General features: G+C 41.5%; 1 protein-coding gene across 1 annotated transcript in view; it reads right to left on the bottom strand.

Moving 5' to 3' along the window:
• Positions 1 to 418: 418 nt before the first annotated feature.
• LOC131831192 (protein FAM170A-like) overlaps positions 419 to 12079 on the bottom strand; it is an 85400-nt gene continuing 73739 nt past the window's right edge. The window contains exons 5-6 of the mRNA XM_059173370.1: positions 2298 to 2444; positions 419 to 1050 (exon numbers count right to left, since the gene is read on the bottom strand). Coding sequence (XP_059029353.1) covers positions 419 to 1050; positions 2298 to 2444 — 779 coding nt within the window. The remainder of the gene's footprint in view (positions 1051 to 2297; positions 2445 to 12079) is intronic.

Raw genomic sequence — 12079 nt, 5'->3', positions numbered from 1 at the left:
TGAGACGTTTTCTTACTCCTAGGGCCCTCACCTCTTCTACAATCCAGCCCCCAGCAGTTTTCCCTTCAGTCAGTCTCCTTTTTTCAGGTAGAGATAATATGTGAGTGGTCATTGCTCTTTAGTTTGTATGAGACCATCTTGCAGTTCTGCATGGTGTGAACTGCCTTCTTCTCCCTCCTTCTTGGGAGAGCAGTGGAGATAGTTGAAAGGGGTTGTCTGCTCCTGGTGGTGGTGGGCTGGCAGTGGTGGTGGTGGTGGATGTGCATAAACAAAAATGGGTCCTAGGGCTTCTTAGAGAAGATGAAGCCCGTCTCAGTAGAGTCTGGCCTACTCTGCTGCTTCTCCCGGAGGGACTAGAAAGAGTTCTGTTTATTTGTATGAAGACAACTTCAGGCCAAAATTTTTCGCTTTCTGGCATCTATATGCCAGTATTCTTAGTATTCTTTGTCTGCCTACTCTTTTCCTTCTCTACCCTTTTCTTTCTCTCCAGCAAAGTCAAGGTCAGATGGAAAGTATGGCAGCTGAAGCCCTCACGGACTCCATGCTTCACGTGTTCCTGGAGGACCTCCAAGCTAGGAAAGACCCGGCAGCAGGCCATGCACCTGAAGCCACTATCCAGGCTCACGAGCCATTCAGGCGTCTTGGCCCTGGGATATTCCTCGGCAGCTGGAGGCACTGGTGGACTGTCAGCCTCCTTCCCTTTCTCCTGCTCTTCTATTGTCTGCCTGGATGCACTGCAAATTGGTGGCTCCTTAGTAGTGCAAGAGGGGGTGACTGCTCCCTGGAGATCAGAAAAGGTCTTTTTTTCTTTTTTTGTTTTTTTGGTAGGAGGCTCCAGGCTTTCTTGCTCATCATTGAGGACAGCCACACCCCTTTTTGTTCTTACATTCATATAGTAGACATTCATGAATGTTTCCTCTTCTGTGTTTGCAGAGGACACAGAAGGCTTAGGATCATTAGCCAGCTGCAAAGTAAAGGAGCTATATAGAAAGTGTGAGGAAGTCTCACATTTCTTGGAACAAGAAACAAGCTGGTCTGTTTGAGGAGCTCCTAGGAAAGAAAATTTCAAGTGTAAGACAAATAGAATAAGTCCGCGGTATCCGGAGGAGGCGAGATGCCCATGAGACTATTCCTATGCAGACATGTGGAGCCTAAGTATATACACATGTGATATTTCAGAATTCTCTGAGTGTTTTGCTTTGAGGTATGTACATGGTCTAGCTATGTGGGAATGAGGGTGTGGTGTGTCTTGTGGAGTTGCAAGTGTGTTTTGGGACACAGTTGGTGAGTGGTGGGTTTTTTTCTTTTTCTTTTTTTTTTTTTCTTCAGTGTTTTGTTTATTTGAGAGAGACAGGAGGGGTGGAGGGAGAGGGACAAGCAGACTCTCTGCTGAACATGGAGCCTGACGCGGGGCTTGATCACATGATGCCGAGATCAGGACCTGAGCCAAAACCAAGCGTTGGCTGCCCAAATGACTGAGCCACCCAGGAGACCCTGATGAGTGTTTCTGATGATGGTGCAAGGTGATGGCGGATGAGTGTGTGCATGCGTATTCCACAGTGTGGCAGAGCATATGTACAAGTGCAGGACTGGTGCCGTTTCTTGTCATGAGACAACAGGACTTAGAGTGTTACCAGAAGTGACCTGGGCTCCCCGAACATGCAGCTCTGTAAAGACATGCAGCTCATGTCTTCGTGCATGAAGTGGCACATGGATGAGTAAGGCTCTCTATGAAGGTGCACCCCTCTCAGGGTGTACCAATTTTCCACAATTTGGCTTAGTGTGAGGTAGTTAAACCAGGTGATTGGTGTGAGGGGATGTAAATTCCGTATGGCATTAGTGTGTAAATGGGTGAGTCTGATTGTGTGAAGGAGTGAGGGTATGAGGGCATAGCTGCACCCTCACATACAAGAGAAGGGGAAGATTGATGAAGAATGAAGGCATGTCTAAAAGCAAAGGGAAGGAGAAATGGGACCATAACTGGTAGGAAGGCAGACGGATGCAGGAGTGTGTGTGAGGAGTCTATGCTCACCTGAGGGGGAAGACTATGATGAAAGGCCCACACCAGCACAGTGCTCTTCCCGGCCCCCAGCTGTCCCAGCACTCTCACGAGTAACTGGGTCCTAACCCTGGAGGCACATTCCCATTTGTCCCTCTGCAGAGCCTTCAGTCTTAGTGCCTCTGCCCTGAAGCCCTCTTCAGATTTTTAAGTGGAGACTTAAATAAGAGGGCTTGGGCTGAGCAGCTCAGTTGTACCTCCCATCCATGCTCAGACCCCACCTGTGTATTTCCCTTACCATCCTGATTAGCCCTAATGATTTGCGATATGGAAGAAAAACAGGTGTAGTAGGATGAGGCAGATGATTCTTCTGCAGCCTCACCACCAGGAGGGACCACGGCAGAGGACTTGGGATGGGCTCCGACCTCCTGGGTGGTCTTGAATTCTGGTGAATGGAATAAAAATAAAACAATATATTGAGATGCGGCATCTTCTGGAGTCTGTATCCTTTCAGAAGTGCCACACTGAGTAAACACTCTAAGTTAGACAACATTACCACACGTGACACTTGCTCTCACGGAAATTAAGTGATTTTCTCAGTAGAAAACTCTAATATTAAGGTGAGTTTACCTCTTAAAACTTCACTTACTCCAAAAGAGAAGTAAATAACAATGATCAAAATTATGTTTTTGGTGGATACCCATAATACTGCGTACCTTGCATGTAGGATTTCTGGAAATGTGTAAAGAGCACTGAAGATGTAGAAAGAACCATGTCTCTGAAACAGTATGGAGTCACTAACATTGGGTATTTTCAGCTTGATTTTCCTCATGAGAAACTGTGTAATTAGGGAGGATGGGGTACAAGTTTTATGAAGAATTCTGCAAGTGTATCTATCTACTTCTATGTTGGTGTCTATCTATACACACATATATATGTAGAGAGAGGATAGATAGATATAATGATATTATAGATATAGACAAAAAAAAATTTTCAGGTCTTCCTGGGAATCCTGGTGCTGGAGATGTTCAAATTAAGACTTCACTAACTTTCCCCAAACTCCTCTTCCAGAATTGTATTTCTACATTTCTCTTAGATTTTTAATCTTCCTATTCAGATCCTTTAAGAGCATCTTCCAAAGAAGACCGGGATCCTGACATGGTACATCTCTGCCTATTATTTAAGAACAGTGACCTTGGGCAGTCCTTGAGCAAAGGGGCCATTTATGGCCATAGCTGAGCACGGGCACTTAATTCTAATTTTGAGTTAACATGCTGCCTTACCTCCCTGCCTGATTCCCCTTCAGCCCTACTTCTCCCCCACCACAAACCACAGTGAAAAAGCTTGTCTGCAGACACACAAGAGTATTGTGAGATTGCATCTGCTGCCATCTGGCCATGGCCTTGGGCCAACCCAGAGGGTCCAGATAAAATATCTTCAGATGTGTTTAAAACTTCTGAGAAAGAGAAGGAAGAGCAGATAGGTGACTTTTTCTTAATTTTTTTTTTTTTGCCTTCACTAAACATTCAAGAAATAGCATGTATGATAAACCACATGGCACTTGTCCCCATGAAGATTATAGTCCAGCTTCTGTTTGAAGTTCTAAAATCTAGGTATCTAAAAACATTTTCTGGAATGAAATGTCTGGTTACCTCTGAAAGCCTTATGTTGTTTTTTGCCATGGATCAGAGGCTCAAATTCTTGCCTAGTACATGGTAATAAGATGCCTGCCCTCTGACTATTCTGTTTACCACAAGAATAAATTCGGAGCATGTCAGTAAAGGTCTTTGGTCTGCCAGCTGTGGTTTATGATATGAAAGTTCTGTTGCTTCCTGGGAGGGTTCGAATTTACAGGAAGGAACTGACAGACTTCCACTACTGCTCCTTGGCCTCCTCTTTCAGGTACCTGGGTCGGACCTTACCTGAGGGCTCTGCTGCACAGCTCTGCAGGACCAGGAGGCTCTAGTAGGTTCCCAAGGCTGACTCTAGGCCACACCTCCCCACATTGGGCACAGCTCCCCTCCTAGGAGGTACTGACTGCCAAATGGCTCAGCTGTCACTTGGCCCAGTTGGTGGTGTCACCCTCCTCACATTCCCACACACTGTTCTGATTAATTTTTGCATCTACACTCACCGTACACATAAGCCTACCTCTAAACCTTACCAATGAACAGCGAAATTCTAGGCTGTTGGTTATTTCCCTGGTAAAATATGTGTATTTCTAGGATCATCTCTAACTCTGCCATGAATTCAAACATATCACAAAAATCACTGGTTAGTTTTTCTTCCTCCTAATCTACGTTTCTAAACTTAATGTTCAGGAAATAGGTCCATTTTTGTTCCTTAGAAATTAACTCAAACATATTACATCTCCTCCTTGGTTTAAAAACTTCAGGGAAGCTTATAACTCAATTTTTACTTCACAAAATGCAACTACTTTTTCTCTTAGGTCGCTGGAGTGTGTCTGATAGGTCATGTTGGTTTAGAAATGAGACAATTCAGTGGGGGTGGTGTATTTTCTAGGGACTTAGTATGTGTGCCATGTTTGTGAACACAGTCTGCTGTATGTGTCTGTCACGTTTCCTCAACAATTTTATGCAAAGACTGCAGAGGTGACATGGCCATTGCATGTGAAGGTAGCATGAGTGTCATGGGTGACACTGCAGCATCCTTCTAGAGACGTACAGCAGTATGTCTTCCCTTTATTAAAAGTGATCTGTGTGTCACATTATTTATAATTTCTATAACATTATTTTTCACTTCTAAAACTTTAGGTTTTTTAAATATTTTTTTCTTTGTAGTGTTTTATGACTTTACATCTTTATTAACTGTAAACATTCTTATTTACCATCCCTATAGCACTGTTCAATTAAATGATCTTCTTTGATGTTAAACCTTAATATTCACTATGTTTGCAGAACCTTTCTTAGATTGTGTGCTTTGTAGTTTTAGACTGAGTTCACGTTCAGGAAGTCATTAGCATAGGACCCTTAATGTGGATGACTATCAATTTGGAGCTTTTACATACTCTGCAGTTTGATATTTCTAGAGTACTACAAGCTATGGTTTCATTTTACATTTATTCTTCCCTTTTAGGTTTAACTGACACTACACAAATTGTGAATACTGTGCCTATGAATTCCACTTCTTCTCTCAATAAGTGATATCTTCCCCACAATGTAGGCACACAGTTCCTCTCTACCCGCTAAAAGTGAAGTGCTTGTAATGAGTTCCTATTGAGGGTACAGAAACAGGAGACTCATATTCCCAAATCGGGGCAGAGAATAAGATTATAACTGGGCCTCATGTGCACCTTTCTCCCTCTGGCTTTGGAGAGATGCTGAGCAGGATGTCTATAGGTCTATTCAGACCCCCTCTTCCCTCATCTGCCTAGACTTGAAATGCCCTTCCTTTCTTCTTAAGAGAATGAGGAGTAACAGGTGAAGTATTCTGATACAGGTGATTCACTTTTTGCCTCATGGTCTGGAAGACTGTCTTCCAAAGAGTGGCCAGGTTGGGGATAATGTGTGTGTAACTTTGATGGTCCTAAAAAACTGAATAAGTCATAAAAACTGCTGGTCCCAATCTGTTCCCCTCTTACACTCTTGTCCCTATTCTACTTTCTCCACTCTCCCCACACCCCATGCAAATACTTAATTTGCCCTAAATAGTTATCTTTAGTTTGGGCAAAGAATTGGCCTATTGCACTATCCTGTCTTTCTGTCTGGATGCTGCTACCATGGCTCCTGATAGTCATTCACTGTGGTTAGGATTTTCAGTACCATTTGCCTTCCTTCACATCTGTTACCCTTTTACCCTCTGCATTCTGAACTCCTAGAGATTTATAACCTCAAATGAGACAAACAAGTTTTATTTTTGAAGAACATATTCCTCATTGTCATGTCCGTGTTTCTGTTGCCATGGTAACCAAGCTCACTGCTCACTAGTTAACTGTTTAATAATACCATCATTTCCTGTGGGTGTGTCTGATACATGTACTGGGCACCTGTTGTATCATAATGGTGTGATGGATGTAAGGTGCTTTGTGTGTGAAAGTTCAAACAGGGCCAGGGCCTAATGTGTAACTGCATTGGTGTTTGTGATTCTGAATATGGGGTGAATTTTGTGTGACTGAGAATGGTATGCATGCTTTATGTGTTTTAGTTTTGCACATATCCACATGTGTAGATTCCACATCCTGAGACAACAGATTTGGGGGTGTATATGTTGTTGCAGGATTTAGATGTACCAGATAATTATTAGGAATACTGTCTTTGAGAGTAGAATTGGTGTATTTGTGTAATCTAAGGGAATAATGAAAGAATATTAGAGGACGTAAAAGTCAAAAGTTGTAAGAGAAAGAATATATGAGCTTTGAGACTGCGTAAAGATCTAAAGGAAATGGAGGTATAGAGAAGACTGTGTAAGAAAATATAAATGTATATGCATATATATAATATTAAATTTCACAGATTTAATGATGAAAGGAACTAGACACAAACTATACATTGTATGCATCTATGAAATTTAAAAACAGGGGTAACTTATCTAGAGATTCAGAAGTCAGAGAAATTATCACTGTTTTTATGGTAGGGACAACCACATGGCATAGAGAATTCAGAAGCATGTGGAAGATTACAAGGAATTGAATAATGAGGATGAGGAGTGCAGAGGGTTTGTAAAGGGATGAATGTCAGAACACAGGCTACCAAAGCACATGAAAGGGATGGGTCTCGGACTGGATGTCTCTTACTCCACTCTAAGTCCAACTCTTGAGAATCTGACCGCTTCTGTCCTACTTAAAGCTGTTGGTACTTTCATGCCTTCCTGATAACATAAATGCTTTGGTGGTTCACACTGACATACACTTCCATGTTTCTCTGCTAACATTCTCATACCCAGACCCTATCCCAGCATTTCTTCAAGAAAAAGCACTGCTCTCTGCTGACCTTTCTGGGATTATTCCAGTCCTAGTAAGGACTTTTCCCTGGCAACTGATGGTTTCTGTTGATCATGGAAGAAGACCAGGCAGCCTTGTATCAGGCAGCCTTGTATCAAGTGATGGGCAGATCAACGCCCACAATGCCTTGATTGCTCTGTTCACTTCTGATGGCCACACATCCACCCAGCCCAGCCCAGGTCCCAGCAACAACCCCCAGCAAGGTGACAGGCCAACCCCCTCTGCTCCCACTACCGCAGCACTCAACACGCCTCAAACCCTGATGGAGGGAGTGCCTCATGCCCACCCTGTCTGCCTCGGGGTCTGCTGTGCTTTATAGAAGTCTTGTGTAGAAATTTGACATGGTTGGTGTTTTTACTGAAAGTTGAATAAAAGAAGGTAATTTGGCTGTGCAGTAAGTCACAATATATTCAACACACTCTCCTTACCAGCACCAGTGAGCTTGTTTTCCAAAGAGTTGATGGAGAAATACTCTGAAGAAGAAGATGAAGCCTTCTTTGTCATCTGGACTGAATTTGAGGCCACTGCCTTTTGTTGATTCTCCAGATCTTCTTGTAAATTCAATTACATAAAAATAAGAGAGATGTGGTCCACATTAAGTGTTTGTGTGCTTATCCACCCATAAAGCAAACAAGAAGAGTCCACAACGTGAGATGTTTAGTGAATACACATGGCCTCCATTTTCAGGGCCTGATATGGTTCATTTATTGTGTTTATATCAGGAGTAACTGGCTTTGTATAAGCCGTGCTCTTTGTAAATAGAACAGTAAGTGCAAGCTATCTCCATTCTACCTGGACATACTACTAGATTGCATTTATTGACAACTCTTGTAGCAATTCTGACCACGTGGTTAAGTTTTCTGAACTGAACAATGAGTGGAATTGACATGTGCCACTTCCAGACAGAATCATAAATACCTCCTCTATGTCCCTCCACACGTTTCACTTTCCCAGCTAAGATGTGGATCACCCAGCATCTATTTGAAAGCTCCTGTTAATGAAAACAAAGTCTCCATCAGCCCAGGAGACTTGCCCTACTATACTCTGAATTGTTACATAAGCAAGAAATAGATTTATTTGTGCGTTCGCTTCAAAGACCAGATCTACTCTAGCTAATGAAGCGGGGATATGATGTGTTTTTGAGAGGCAAATAATTAAACCTGGTACAGAGTAAATGGACAATTATGTTTGATAATAATTACCTTTTCCTGGGGTATTAATGTTCTATACGTGTATCTATGTGAACACATGGTTGTGAGTGCATGTTTACTTTACACTCAGGAACAGCTCTCAACATGCACGAATTTTACTGAAGGTGAATTGCAGACAACCTCACTTCCCAGAAACCACAAACATTATTGGAAATACCAAGTTATCCACCTGGAGTAGGAGACACCACGTGGAACGTTGGGGTTAGCTCTGATCTGTCCCCCTCCCACCACTGAACAATGTTTCTGACTCACAGCAGTTACCTGTTTACTTTTAATCTCCATAGTAACCAGAACTCTTTCAGTTTTCCATTTCTTCAGAAAGAAACAAACTACTTCCTCAATTTAACTTATCATTAAACAGCGGTGTGCGTGTGCTCTGCCCGTTCCTTACAATTCACATAGGAGCCCCACACTCACTTTCTCATCCTCTGAGACAAAACAATTTTCTTGCTTCTGAGTAAATAAATTCTCACCTTATACTCTCATCCCTGTACAACCAGTTTTAAGTCCTTTTTAAAAGTTATTCCTCACCTCCATGAGTCACATTTTCTTCTTCATTAACAGGAGAATGTACTACTAGAAAGCTTTTAATAACATCATATACTTAACCGATGCCCTTAGGCAGAAATAACATAAAGGAAAATAATTTTCAATAAAACTTGTACTAATCAACCACCATATGATGCAGTAGCCCAGGGAGACATGTATAGATAGCACAGGTCCTCAGCTGCAGAGACAAGGATTTGAACTTTCTCTACTCTCAGACCACCTGAGTCCTCAGAAAGACCAGCATAAACACATCCCTCCCTCTCTTCCCTCTTCCTCTCCCTTTCTGCAGCTACGAATCCTCTCTCCCTCTTTCTTTAGAGGAAATTCCTTCTTACCTTATTCTCAGGGAATATGCTTAACACATACCTCTTGACTTTTTGGCACTTGGGGGGGACGATGGGCTTTCCAGATGTTTCCTTTTTTGTTTCCTCTTCATGATTCACCTCTTCAGAGAGGGACTCCAGACAGTACCTTTCTCTCTGAAATTCTACTTTCAAAAACTCAACTGATGATAACAAAGAATCAAACCAGTATGATCAAGAACAACAAATCACTTGAGAAACTACTTTCTCACTAGACCACTGTCCTGACCAGCACTCAATATACCATCAAGGGCTATTATGATGTAAGTCAGCATCACTATTCTATGACCTAGAGATTACATCATTGCATCCCAGGGGCCCAGCCGGTACTCACAGAACTGAAGGACTGCCACAACCAACAGACTAGAGCAATTGTGTCATCCAGTGGAAGCTATCCTCAACTTGAATTTGTATAACTTGCACTTGATATCCAAACAAGAGAATAGATGACTTGGATTAAACAAAGAACATTCCTTTGTGTTTACAGTGACCACATTACTAAGACTCCCCACAGAGAAGATAAGGTGGTACCTGAGAGAACTGGGCTTAGAACGATGCCTGAATGATAGAAAACAGTTAATGTTAGAGGTTATTAGTAATACTATGTAACTTATGTGAAACAGTTACAGCTGAAGTATATATTGTAGGCGTGAATTTGAGGACGTAATTCTATAGAACCCTAAAAATACACTGAATTTCCCCCACTACTGGGAATAGTCTCATATATTTTTACAATAAGCCACTCTTTTGCTACTCTTTTACTAATTATTTTCCTAGAGGTTTGGGGAAAGAGAAAGTCCCTGAATACATTCCCTGGCCCTCATAATGAGTCCTGTTCTTGTCAAGCCTGAAGGTGTCACTCTCCAGGCTTCTGTCCCAGGTCCCAGTCTGTGTCGTCGGGAAACAGCTGGGCTCTGTGCAGGGTCTGAACATGGTATAAGTCTGGGTTCCATCCCACCTCCCATCCACCATTGCATACACCCCCTCCCTTAGGGACAATCTGCATTTACTGCCACCTTATCAGCTGTACTAGGACCAGGCCAAGATCTATGTCTCCTTCAGTCTCCGTTGGCCATAGTAGGAGCTGCCTCTATACATACCCCTCACTAACTAGGGACTCAGCCTTTTAGAGCTACTGAATGGCAGGCACCATCACCCAGAAACATTCAGCCTTGTTAGCTATCAGAAAAAAATGAAAATAAAAATTAGATACTATTTTACATGGACACACCGGTAAAAATTAGGTCAAACTATACAAAGGATTATAAGGATACAGGTTAAAAAAAAAAAGAATCTTCATGATCTAAAATGTCTTATGCAGCCATGTGGAAGAACAGTTAGTCAACTATTACAAAATTAAATAAGCATCTAACCCATGACCTATAATCTCATTCCATAAAGGGATTGTTACAGAGTTATACCTATACCATTATCTATACTAGCAAAGAACTGTAATTTTAGTTTAGTTTAGTTTCTAACTCAAGAAGAATGGGCAAACATAGTATGGTAGGTACATATGACAGAATTCATTCCTAAAGAGAGAAGTCATGCCCCTTAAAACACATGTCCACAAAGCAGGGCATCAGGAAGGGATTGACAGACAGAGATAAAAAGAATATATAATCAATGAATAATCACAACTGCTTCCTTGACCAGGCTAGTGGCTAAGGAGAATTATGAACTTAATAGTCAATACTCTTAGGAAGGGGAAAAAAAAGAATAATTTCACCCACCAGTAAAATGGTTCAGATGATGTCCAGATCTAAGAGAAAGAATTGTCCTAAGGATCCTTTACTGTATCCATGTCCTATTTCTGCTATAGTAAAGTGGAACAAATTTAGTGGCTTCAAATACAAATTTATTCTTACAGTACTGGAGGTCAGAAGTCCCATCTGGATCTCAGAGCCTGAAATCAAGGTGTTAGGAAGATCGGTTCAGTCTAGAGACTCTAGAGGAGAATCGGATCTCTTTTCCTTTCCAGGCTTTAGAGGCTGCCTGCATTCCTTGGCTCTAGTTCCCTCCCCTCGTCTATAAAACACATCATTTCAACATCTGCTTCCATTGTATCTGCTTCCACTGCTTCTCTGGTGAATCACTCTCCTACCTCCCTCTTCTAAGGATTCTTTCAATTATACCAGTGCCACTCAGGTAATCCAGAAATAATCTGGGTCTTATCTTCAAAATCCTTAACTTGCTCCCTTCCTGAAGGCTCTTTTGACACTTAAAGTAACATATCCAAAGGCTCTAGGGACTGGGGAGTGGACATCTTCTTCCAGGGCCAAGGTGAGTGAATATTTCAGCTACCACAGCAAGACAAAGACAAAGGATGTCTGAGGAAATTCCCACCTAGTAAAATATGATGAGGTACGAATATAAATCCCAAATGAAACAAGAGTGATAGGCGCAGAAAAAAGGCACAGTCACTGTATTAATACACTGAGTAAAACAAAAACAGGACAAAATAACGCAACCACCCCCAGTTTGAAATTGAACACAACCCAAGGAATAGAGAATAATTACATGAGAAGTCCTCATGCTACAGAATTTAAGCAACTAGATTCAACAAAACAAGAGCTCCGGGACAAGATGACAAGTCAATGCAAAGATATAAAAGTGGGGAATTTAAAGATGAGGGGAAAATAAAGATTCTAAACAAGGTCAAAACAGGGTAAGTAAACAATTAGAACCAGAAAGAAAGGTTTCAAAATGAAAAAAAAACAAAAAACAAAAAACACCTGGCATATTGATTTAACAGGAGTGTAAAGGGAAGAGAGAAATATATAATTAATTAGAAGACAATGAATTTTAAAAAAGGCCAGATGATGATACTTAACAATAAAGAGGTTAACAAATAAACCAGACAATTATCCAAGATATAATCCAGCAAAATATTCCCAGAGTACATAAAGAACTGAAATCACAAATGAAAGGGTACACATTTTTATTTTCAGGAAAAAAAACGAGAGATGACAACTTAGAGAAATTCATAACCCCCCAA

This window comes from Mustela lutreola, chromosome 5, assembly GCF_030435805.1.
Source record: "Mustela lutreola isolate mMusLut2 chromosome 5, mMusLut2.pri, whole genome shotgun sequence".
NCBI lineage: Eukaryota > Metazoa > Chordata > Mammalia > Carnivora > Mustelidae > Mustela > Mustela lutreola.
This window is presented reverse-complemented; position numbering and strand designations above follow the sequence as displayed.